Here is an 11,842-nt window from a genome sequence, read left to right on the forward strand (position 1 = left end):
TAGTATCAATGTAGTATCGATGCAGTATGCCACAGCATTGATGCAGTGTATCATAGTATCAATGCAGTGTCATAGCATCGATGAAGTATGTCATAACACTGATGTAGTATGTGACAACATTGACGCAGTATGTCATAGTATCGATGCAGTATGCCACAGCATTGATGCAGTATGTCATAGTATCGATGAAGTATGCCACAGCATTGATGCAGTATGTCATAGTATCGATGAAGTATGCCACAGCATTGACGCAGTATGTCATAGTATCGATGCAGTATGCCACAGCATTGATGCAGTATGTCATAGTATCGATGAAGTATGCCACAGCATTGACGCAGTATGTCATAGTATCGATGAAGTATGCCACAGCATTGACGCAGTATGTCATAGTATCGATGAAGTATGCCACAGCACTGACGCAGTATGTCATAGTATCGATGCAGTACCTCTTAAAGTTAATGTTCCATCAAGAGAACGATGAAATGAAAACACACTGCAGGGTTAAAATGGTGCAATACAAATATTTATTATATGACAAAAATACTGTCACTAACTACTGTCGTCATCGTCATCGTCATCATCATCGTCATCATCATCATCATCATGTGGTGTCTTCCTGTCCAATCAGGCAGACAGACTCTGTTTAAATCTTATTGACAAACATCTTACACAGTATTAAATTAAGGAGAAACAAGCAGCTCATCTTCCTCACACCTCCTCTTCCTCATTTAAAGGAGCAGTCAAGCACTTTGCTGTCAGTCAGATGTTTCAGGTGGACGTTAGTTTGACCTGAAACATCTGAAGGTGACAGAGAAGAAGAAGCTTCACAAAATGACAAACTGCTCCTTTAAATCTTCATTTTTCTCTTCCTGTCAAACCAAAACCCAAACGTCCTGCTTTCAATGTGGCTACACTCCTCTCTCTCTCTCTCTCTCTAAGCCCCGCCTCTCTCCACCTGTACCTGCCAGGAGGCGGAGCTTTCATTTGATGTTTTAAATGTTTTAAGGCAGCTGGTTGGTTGGCGGTCACATGTTGTTGAATCCCATCATGCCTTTCATGTTGCCAGCGGCTCCCTGCTGGAACTGACGCATCATCGACTGAAGACCTGCCATACCACCTTAAAAAAAAAAAAAAAAAAAATCATTCATCAGCTTCCAGAAGCCTGTCAGGCTTTTTCTTCAATGACAAGCCGTCACTTTTCATTACGTCTCCACTGCTGAAACAGTACTTCATAATGCTGAAGTACTACCTCTTAATGCTGAAGCAGTACCTCTTAATGCTGAAGTACTACTTCTTAATGCTGGAGTACCTCTTCATGCTGAAGCAGTACTACCTCTTAATGCTGAAGCAGTACTTCATAATGCTGAAGTAGTACCTCTTAATGCTGAAGCAGTACTACCTCTTAATGCTGAAGCAGTACTTCATAATGCTGAAGTAGTACCTCTTAATGCTGAAGCAGTACTACCTCTTAATGCTGAAGCAGTACTTCATAATGCTGAAGCAGTACCTCTTAATGCTGAAGCAGTACTACCTCTTAATGCTGAAGCAGTACTTCATAATGCTGAAGCAGTACTTCATAATGCTGAAGCAGTACCTCTTAATGTCAGTGTAAATGCAGTATCTGATCATGTGGCTGAACTGATGAGGCACTTGAAGGCAGGACACAGAGTGAATCACTGAGGTTTGTCTCAGAGTCCGTCTTTAAACTCTTCTTCACCTGTCGTCTTCCTGTTCACGCTGTGAACTGTCTCTGCAGTCACACCTGACCAGGTAACCGGAGGCCCCCACCATCTGTCCCTGTTTGTGTCTCAGCCTGCGGACCACCTGACTGTCCTTTCTTTCTGTGTCTTACATAACTTAAATATGAGCTCTGAGCTTCTGACTCCTCCCTGATAAAGTCCTCAATCTGTGCACATGATCCTGCTGCAGGTGTGACACACAGGTAGACCAGATCTCACCCATGTGGTGCAGGACTCGGGGGTCCATCATTTTAGCCATCTGCTGGTTCAGTTTGGCCATCTGAGATGGGTTCACGTTCTTCGACATGTCTCCTCCTGAAAAACACCAAACACACATCAGACGCAGGGTTGAACCCTGGACCGCTCTGGCCCCGCTCTGCCCACCACAGGTATGACCCACATGAAGCTCTGGCACATTAACCCCCCCGGCCCCCTCTGTACCTTTGAAGAGTCCTTTGATGCCCCCCATCTTCTTGACCATCTGGGCGAACTTGGTGTACTGAGTCAGCAGCTCCTGGACGTCTCTGGTGGCGACCCCGGACCCCCGAGCCACCCTCTGGATCCTGTTGGGCTGCTTGCTAAAGAGTTTAGCTCCGTCTTTACTGTCCAGTTCTAAAGAGACAGACGGAGGACAATAACCAGTAAAACCAGTAAAGCAGTGAGGGAGAGAAACGTGCAGCTGCTGGTTTCATCACACTGACAGGAAGTCGACTCAGTTACATATCTGACATCATCTGCAGCAGATAAAACACCTGCTGCACCAACATGCCCACGGCTCTCTCTTTCTGCTTTGCCTTGTTGCTGGAGACAGCTTAGCTTATCTTAGCTTAGCTTAGCACTTTATAACTGACACTCAGCCAATGCCTGCATCACAAACTCCTCACCAACATGGTACTGTGTGTGTGTGTGTGTGTGTGTGTGTGTGTGTGTGTGTGTGTGTGTGTTTTACCCTGGTCGTTCATGCTGTCCATGATGGTCATCAGCTTCTTCAGTCTGGCCATTGATTCCTGTTCGTTTCCTTTACTCATGAAATCTGTACCAAAACCAGGAATCATCCCCTGAATGCATGAGAGAGACAGACAGACAGACAGACAGACAGACAGGCCTTTGAATATTCCTGATGCTGTATGTATGTATCATGTGACTCCCTCCCAGGTGTTGGCAGTGTTACCTGCTGCTGTGCAGCAGGTGAGTGTTTACCATGATCTGTCCGAAGGGTCCCATCTTCATGATGTTCTGGAACTGCTCGTACATGTCTCTGAGGGTGAACTGACCTGGGGGTCAGAGGTCACAGGTCAGTGATCACAACCATGACACACTGTGTTTTGTCCAGGTCAGGTGACCTGTGATCTGCAGGTGTTCACTCTCCTCTATTCTGTACATACAGCTTCAACAGGTGGAGTTCACCATGAGCTCAAAGCTGTCTGCTAACACTCCACAACGCACCGTGCCACACCTTATATCCTAATGACAGTCTGTGACTACAGCTGTCAGTGATGTCACAGCCAGGATCACGGCTGTATGAGACTGTCATGGTACAATATCACTGTCAGAAGATTTCATCATCTTCATCATCATCATCATCATCGACCTGAAAGGACTGAAACCAGAAGGCTTTTGGTTGAACCAATGTTTGTATGTTTTCAATAACTTCTCAATAAACACGTTATGACTTGTTTTCATTCCACGGAGACGCCATTGTCTCCTTCGTCTCCGTTGTCTCCGTTGTCTCCGTCCTCTCCATGCCATGCTGACAGATGAAGAGTGTGAGGAGTCGTTTCTTACCGTGCTTCAGTTTGTCGATCAGCTCTTCGTTGTCGTCCAGTTTCAGCTCGTTCACCCTGTCAATCAAACCCTCGATATCGCCCATTCCTGACAGGAAGAGGAGGAGTCACTGAAGGTTGCCATAGAAACACGTTCATCATTAATAAGTCATATAGCAGCTTCACACACCTGATTGGCTGAGTAAAATGTGGGATAATGACTACATTTGTCGTTTCTGTCTTCATTATCATTATTATCAGGAGTACTAGTAGTAGAAGAAGTATTATCACTGCAACACGCAGGTTTTTGTTTGGTCTAAGAGAACTGAGATTCACCGAGATGTTTCTTCTTCTTCATCATGAAAACACACTGAACAGCCAACAGACAACAGAAATGAGCTACCGAGCAGTTTGCTGATGAACGGCTGAGTTTTAAACGGCTCGAAGTCGTCGATATGTTCTCCTGTTCCGATGAAGATGATGGGACTCCTGGTGGCTGCCACACTAATGGGAAACAACAGAAGAAGAAGAAATCAACACCACTCTGACAGGAAACAGCAGAAGAAGAACATCAACACAGCACTGACAGGAAACAACAGAAGAAGATCAACACAATATTGACAGGAAGCAGCAGATGTCTTACGCGCTCAGAGCTCCTCCACCTTTAGCATGTCCGTCCAGCTTGGTGACAATCACAGACGCCACGTCCACTTTGTCCTTAAAGGCTTTTGCCTGAGACTCACAGGCTTGACCAATCGACGCATCCATCACATACACAATGTTGTCTGGTTGCTGTGAAAACAAATGTAGAGAGAAAAATCTGGATGAGCTGAGACAGGCACAGGTACCTGAACGCACCGCTGCAGGTACCAATCATAGACAAGCGGCAGTGCGTTCAGGTGCTGACCACAGACCACTTCACACACCTTCAGCCACCTGAAACAACACTTCACACACCTTCAGTCAGTTCAGATACCAGCCACAGTTCTGTGGTGGTACGTTCAAGTACTCACCACAGCATTGGAGACTTGCAGCATCTCTTCGAACAGTGAGTCTTCCTGTTTGTGTCGTCCACTCGTGTCCACGATGATGATCTCAAAGTTCTCGGCTTTAAACTTCTCGACACCCTCTGCGGCGATTACAACCGGGTCCATCTCCGTGTAACTGAACACAACACACAGGTGTGACAGTCAGCAGACAGCAGAGGCCACCACCTGTCTGACCACTGAGGGATGACTCACCTGCCATAGAAGGGGATTCTGGCTTTGGTAGCATTCTGTTTCAGCTGGTCGAAAGCACCTGAGAGACGAGAGGAGGACCATTAGAGACACAAAGAAAAGGTTCAACATGATGTGCTGTGTCAGGTGACCAAAGGTGTGTGAAGTGTTGTCAGGTGGCTGAAGGTGTGTGAAGTGTTGTCAGGTGACCGAAGGTGTGTGAAGTGTCGTTTCAGGTGACCGAAGGTGTGTGAAGTGTTGTCAGGTGGCTGAAGGTGTGTGAAGTGTTGTAGGTGACCAAAGGTGTGTGAAGTGTTGTAGGTGACCGAAGGTGTGTGAAGTGTTGTCAGGTGACTGAAGGTGTGTGAAGTGTTGTCAGGTCACTGAAGGTGTGTGAAGTGTTGTCAGGTGACTGAAGGTGTGTGAAGTGTTGTCAGGTGACTGAAGGTGTGTGAAGTGTCGTTTCAGGTGACTGAAGGTGTGTGAAGTGTTGTCAGGTGACTGAAGGTGTGTGAAGTGTTGTCAGGTGACCGAAGGTGTGTGAAGTGTTGTCAGGTGACTGAAGGTGTGTGAAGTGTTGTCAGGTGACTGAAAGGAAATGAAGTGTTGTGTACCGGCTCTAAACGTGTCGGCACAGATCAGGCAGGTCTTCCAGCCTTTTCTCTGGTAGTAATAGGCTAGCTGCAAAAAAACAAAGTAGTCAGTTAGACAGCAGACAGACAGACAGACAGCAGGGGGAGCTCTGCATCTAACTGTAATACAACCTATATCAATGGGGGGGCTGTCACCTTGGAGCAGGTTGTAGTTTTCCCGCTGCCCTGCAGACCAACAAACATGATGACGTTGTTCTTTCCTTTTGTGGGAGTCCAGGCCTTCACACCAGGGTCCACCAGCTGGGAGAACACACAGTATACATACATACACAATATACACATAATATACACACAGTACACAACCCGTCATTCATTCTCGGTTTACAGAGTTGTTTCTCAGTAAGTAAGTTTTAAGTTTTACTTTCCAGCTGACAGAAAAGCTTAGAAGCACAATCTGAACGTATCAGAACTTTTCTGACTGGTTCACTGCTGTTTCAGAACATATGAAGAAAAACTCTTTCAGGAGTTTGGATCTGACCTTGACGAGCTCCTTGAAGACGGCGTGTTGGATCATCCTCCTTTTGTTCAGGCCTGAAGCCATCTCCTCCAGGTCTATGGCAGACCTGCAGAGACAAAAAGCACAGAGAGATTAAAATGCAGATCAATCACATCACTCAGGTTGAGGTCCCGGAGCAGAACTCAGGTGTGTCACACTCACTTGACGTTCTCTCTCAGCTGTTTGACCAGCTTGATGTTGACGTCGGCCTCCAGCAGAGCAGCGCACACCTCCTTCAACATGGCATTTAACACCTGAAACACAGACAGACGACACGTCTCAGTCTCACAGTCTGATGTCCAAACATCGGAGATCTGACTGAGCGATTCTGGTCCTCAGAGTCGTTTCCGAGTCCTCGGCAGTTCTTCCTTCACGCGCCAATCATACATGGTGGACTGAAAACTGATTCTGGTGTTGATCTGTAAGACTGACTAATTATTAGTTTAAATGTTGAAATTAAATGAAAACACAGTTCACATATTGAGTATTTTGTGACTTTGTCATTCTGGTCCGGTCCAGACAACCGAGCTCATCAAGTTTGAGCTCTCTCAAACTTACTAAATACATCATTGGCGAGTTAAATCAATAACTGGAGACTCAAGTTAAAATAATCCCAAAACATGACAGATAGGAGTTTGGTCACATGACCTCGGCTCTGAGTTACCTCTTCATTGATGATGGTGGCGTTGCTGAGTGACCTCAGCGCCGAGGTGATCTTCCTGCCCAGGTCGGCTAACACCATGATGGCGGTGAACTGAACTGATCCTGAAAGACACAGAGCGTGCACAGACTAACACCTGAGACCAGCAGACAGCACGGTCATCAATCAAGTCACTGATTGGACAGCTCTGGTGATGTCGTCCTGCATCATCAAGCTACATGGAAGGACGATCACACTCAAACTGACAGCAGGTCAGCTGAAGACACACGGATTTTTCTTATTAATGGCATGAAACTGATCAATAAAGCACAGGAGAATAATTCACTCATCAGTTCTCTTTGTGACACGCTGACTTCTCATCGTCATACACGTCAACACATTTTATTTACTTTCACTTTGATTTGGAATATAAATCCCAAATTACCAATAACTCGTCAGATTCATGTTAAGCTGCAACAAACGATTCTCTTCATCACCAATGAATGAAGGACGACTTATTGATCATAGTACAGTTTTAACTGTCTGCATCAGATATGTCTGTACTGACTGAAGAGACAGTACATGTCAACACTGATGGTAGAGGACGTATCAACTTACCGTGAGTGTTCCAACCAAAATCTGTGCGTGTGTGTGTGTGTGTGTGGAGGGGAACCCCCCTACTGAGCGTGCTCAGTGAGTCAGCTGGTCAGCTGACAGGTGAAGGTCACAGCACGCAGCTTCCTGTCCTTCCTGTCCAGAGGAAAGAGAAGTACATCTACAATCAGAGATGTCTTTAAACACAACACAACACCTTTATGGACACAAGACGTGATCAGGTCAACACATTCAGCTCTGGTCTGCAGGTAGGCATGGCAACAGCACTGATGCCTCACACCTGCTGTCAGTATGACAACTTTACGCGGTCATACTGACATCTGTTTCGGTGACAGCAGTGGAGTGGACAAAATATCAGAAACACCTCTCAGTATAGGAAGTACAACGCTGACATGGACTCAGTGAGTTACCCTAGCTACAACTTCAACTTCCTGTTTTTAGTCAGTTTACACTGAGCCATACTGACTCCATTTAAATCTGCTCAGTTAGCTGCTCCTGTTAGCAGCTCCAGTTAGCCGCTCCTGTTAGCAGTGTACTCATGGATGTACAGATCACTGGATCACTGTGATACTGAAGAGAACTTAAAGCAGGAGGATCCTCAGTCCTGCAGAGTCTTCTTCTGTGGTTTCTCGGTGGATTTCTGGAGGGTTGTTCTGGACCATCAGAGATAATGATCTCCTCAGGAAGTGACATCACACTGAATCAGATCAACATGTGTTTCATGTCAGTGTTCACATCTAAGGGAGGAGGAGGAGGAGGGAGAGTTTAGACTCTGATTCACCTCCTGCAGTATCTCTGCCTCCTTCAGCTCTCCCCCTGAGAGGAGACAGTGTAGAAACATCAAATCTAACTGATGAATTTCACACTTTCTACTGTTTTCATTGGATTACTGACTGTGACGTACTTCCTGTGTTGTGTTCAGGTCACGTGTGAACGTTTCAGCCGTTTCGGCTCCGGACGGTCACAGTGAAACATAACAGTATTTATTCGATTTGAGCTGAATTATCCTCAACAGCAGACTGTGACTGATGTCAGATGTTAGTTGGTCATTGTGGCCTTTTTACGGAACAAACGATGAGTGACGCAATAGAGAAAAGATGGTCAGACAGTTATTAATCGCAGCCAGCAATAATGATGATGGTGATGATGATGAAGAGTTGCTGTTACTGATTTCTCCAGTAAAACATGGTGTCGGTGTCTCCCTGCCTGTTGGACTGGGACAGCCACAGAGGGACACTTGATCCAAAGCTGGACATTTTGAAGACTGAGCGATGATGAGATTCATCAATAACTTCGTTTCAAACTTGATCAGTATGTCACTTTCAGTCCATCTCAGGTCACATCGATCATCATATTGACGGTCCCAGTGGTTTCTCGAGCTGCTGGTTATCATTTTTATCCCTCCGACACATCAGCTGTTTGCGGCGTTTATCGGTGCTAACGGTAGTCAGCAGTTAGCCACAGTTAGCTGCTGCCGTTGGCAGAGTGGAGGTTAGCGGTTAGCTCGATTAGCTATGTGTTAGCCGTGAAGTGTGTCCACACGGAGCCTTTCAGGTCGATTAAAGCCTGTAAACTACCAGGTTTAATTAAAGATAATTAAAGATTAATGGTTCATTCTTACCGACTGTCGGCGTGTTTGATCAAACAACAGCTGCAAAACACCGAAACTCTCCCAGAGAAACGTCATCTAATCAAAACTGACCCGGAAACACTCTTCTTCTTCTTCTTCTTCTTCTTCTTCTTTTTCTTTTTCTTCTTCTGCTTCTTCTTCTTCTTCTTCTTCGGGGGTTGACCGCTGCTCCTATTCTTGGTGTTGCATTGCCGTCATCTGCTGTCAGTTTGTCTGATTTGTCATATTTCTGCTGTTTTGTATCGCGATCTGAATCTTTGAGTTTTCACTGTTGATTGAACAAAATAAGACTTTTGAACGTCAGCTTGTTGGTGTTTTAATGGCTAATTGGTAATCAGAAAAGAACAGATGAATCGATGATATCATTAGTTACAGATCAACTATTATTCAAATCAGTTTTATTGGTCAATTATGTGCACACATAGAAATGGTGAGCGTCCACTGAAATACACTTAACAGACTGATGATTTAGCCTGAATGAGTGAATAACTAAACATCATGATTTATGAAAGTTAATCAAAGCAGAGATCATTGTTTTTATAAATGATCCCTTCATATAAAAATCAGCAATGACCGACAGCATGAATAAAAACTCTGCATAAACAATACAAACAGTGCAGAAATCGATCCGGCATGGATTTACATGGAGTGGATGATTATGTCAAGGATATACATGCATGAGTGTGTGTGTGTGTGTGTGTGTGTGTGTGTGTGTGTGTGTGTGTACATGACTCTGAATTATACACAGTGTGCAGGATTCACGGGGACGGTGATGACACGCACGGGTTAAAAACTGCGTGAAATATGATCTTCAGTGGAAGATGTTTGGTGTTGGAGGGTTTCTGACTTTGGATGACTGAACTGTTCATCGGACTGATGGCCGGCGGACACAAACCGAGAGAGGTTGTTACAGCGTTCAGAGGTCTGTAGCGCCTTCCAGAGGGGAGAAGGTGGAACCGGCTGTGTCAAGGTGTGATGGGTCTGCAGGGATGTTTCCCGACTCTGGAGGTGGATCAGTCCTCACGGGAGGGCAGCTCATAATCTGTTCTGTCCGGTTTGATGATCCAAAGCAGAAAGTGATGGATGAACAGGGTACAGACTGGACCAGTGCAGAGCAGACCTGGACCAGTGCAGAGCAGACCTGGACCAGCAGCTCCTCAGCTGGGCCTCTGTGTGGACGTCACTGTGGATCCCGGAAACTTGAAGGTTTAGTATTGTGTTTGCGGTTGTGTTTTGTTTTATCTCAATAAAGTTTTGCAAAATAAAAAAGCATAACTGCTTCCGGGGTCTGTTTGTTTCTGTTAAGGTGGTTTGAACACGTGATGGAGAAATGTGGGATTTTGAATTTGATTGAATCTTACTGAGTTGTAACAGTCACACCTGTGTTTGCTTCAGGTTTTTAAGTGTCTTTACCTGAACAGGTGAACCGTTGCTTCATGGTTGTTCTGTTATTGAGGCTGAGAAGAAGCGATGAATGAGAGTTTGCAGGTCCACCTTAAGTCATGTTCCGGATCTGTGTCTGAGCCCGAAACGCACTGGATCCGGTTTGCGACTCACCATGAGTTTGAAGATGAATTTTTTGGAAGCGAAATCAGAAGTGAAGCAGCTGCTGAGCAAAGTTAACCCGCCCGAACTCCACAAACTGCTCAACTGGATGAGAAACTCAGGTAAACACACCTGTAGCCTTCAATTGGACACTGAACAGGTTTCCAGTTCATCACGTGAGCTGATCACAGGGCAGAGAGTCGCTGATCAATAACATTTACAGCTGATTCAATAACTCGTGTTTTCTCTGTATTATTAGAGATATTGGTCGAGTCAGAGGGAAAGATTTATAAAGGTTCACACAGGTGAGCTCCCACCTGCAGTCAGGCTCATGCTGATCTGAGCGCTGGAATGATTCCAGTTACTTTGTCTTTGTGCTCCAGGACAGAGCCTGACATGAAACTAAGACTCTGGACATCAAACCACCTCTCACCTTAGTCCGCCTGGTTTTAGAGGACCACCTGTTCCCATAAACCTGAATGAAACTGAATCTGATGATCAAATAAAAAACAAAATCATACTGAAGCTGAACGTCTGCACTTTGAACTTACCAGAGTTTCATTTCAAACCCAAAGTGCTGAAATAACCAAACATGAAACATGAAATGAAAAGATGACATCGAGAAATGAAAAGGTGACACCTGGAAATGAAAAGATGACACCTGGAAATGAAAAGATGACACCAAGGAACAAAAAGATGACACCCAGAAATCAAAAGGTGACACCCAGAAATGAAAAGGTGACAAAGAGAAATGAAAAGGTGACACCTGGAAATGAAAAGATGACACTGAGAAATGAAAAGATGACACTGAGAAATGAAAAGGTGACACCCAGAAATGAAAAGGTGACACCAAGAAATGAAAAGGTGACTCCTGGAAATGAAAAGATGACACCAAGAAATGAAAAGGTGACACCAAGAAATGAAAAGTTGAAACAGAGAAATGAAAAGGTGACAAAGAGAAATTAAAAGATGACAAAGAGAAATGAAAAGGTGACACCTGGAAATGAAAAGATGACACCTGGAAATGAAAAGATGACACCAAGGAACAAAAAGATGACACCCAGAAATGAAAAGGTGACACCCAGAAATGAAAAGGTGACAAAGAGAAATGAAAAGGTGACACCTGGAAATGAAAAGATGACACTGAGAAATGAAAAGGTGACACCCAGAAATGAAAAGGTGACACCAAGAAATGAAAAGGTGACTCCTGGAAATGAAAAGATGACACCAAGAAATGAAAAGGTGACACCAAGAAATGAAAAGTTGAAACAGAGAAATGAAAAGGTGACAAAGAGAAATTAAAAGATGACAAAGAGAAATGAAAAGGTGACACCTGGAAATGAAAAGATGACACCTGGAAATGAAAAGATGACACCAAGGAACAAAAAGATGACACCCAGAAATCAAAAGGTGACACCCAGAAATGAAAAGGTGACAAAGAGAAATGAAAAGGTGACACCTGGAAATGAAAAGATGACACTGAGAAATGAAAAGGTGACACCCAGAAATGAAAAGGTGACACCAAGAAATGAAAAGGTGACTCC

General features: G+C 44.7%; 2 protein-coding genes across 2 annotated transcripts in view; one reads left to right on the forward strand and one right to left on the reverse strand.

The window, feature by feature from the left end:
* Positions 1–501: 501 nt before the first annotated feature.
* On the reverse strand, positions 502–8,876 carry srp54 (signal recognition particle 54). The gene is made up of 17 exons (XM_076748891.1): positions 8,745–8,876; positions 7,127–7,258; positions 6,533–6,633; positions 6,031–6,122; positions 5,851–5,935; positions 5,508–5,612; positions 5,334–5,400; positions 4,744–4,801; positions 4,516–4,666; positions 4,146–4,294; positions 3,906–4,006; positions 3,525–3,611; positions 2,940–3,013; positions 2,689–2,797; positions 2,181–2,351; positions 1,959–2,054; positions 502–1,117 (listed from the first exon to the last, which is right to left on the reverse strand). Exons 3-17 carry the CDS (start codon positions 6,608–6,610, stop codon positions 1,026–1,028), a joined length of 1,515 nt encoding a protein of 504 aa, XP_076605006.1. The 5' UTR covers positions 6,611–6,633; positions 7,127–7,258; positions 8,745–8,876; the 3' UTR covers positions 502–1,025.
* A 1,400-nt stretch (positions 8,877–10,276) lies between these two features.
* Positions 10,277–11,842, forward strand: part of LOC143331228 (uncharacterized) — a 7,173-nt gene continuing 5,607 nt past the window's right edge. Inside the window, exon 1 of the mRNA XM_076747905.1 lies at positions 10,277–10,420. Coding sequence (XP_076604020.1) covers positions 10,312–10,420 — 109 coding nt within the window. The 5' untranslated portion in view covers positions 10,277–10,311. The remainder of the gene's footprint in view (positions 10,421–11,842) is intronic.

Source organism: Chaetodon auriga, chromosome 14 (assembly GCF_051107435.1).
Source record: "Chaetodon auriga isolate fChaAug3 chromosome 14, fChaAug3.hap1, whole genome shotgun sequence".
Taxonomy (NCBI): domain Eukaryota; kingdom Metazoa; phylum Chordata; class Actinopteri; order Chaetodontiformes; family Chaetodontidae; genus Chaetodon; species Chaetodon auriga.

Coding starts and splice junctions, on each gene's coding strand:
- srp54 (XM_076748891.1), bottom strand. CDS start 6,610: ATGGTGTTAGCCGACCTGGGCAGGAAGATCACCTCGGCGCTGAGGTCA. Junction 5,613..5,850: donor TCTTCAAGGAGCTCGTCAAG/GTCAGATCCAAA, acceptor GTGTTCTCCCAG/CTGGTGGACCCTGGTGTGAA. Junction 2,352..2,688: donor GGACAGCATGAACGACCAGG/GTAAAACACACA, acceptor CTGTCTCTTTAG/AACTGGACAGTAAAGACGGA.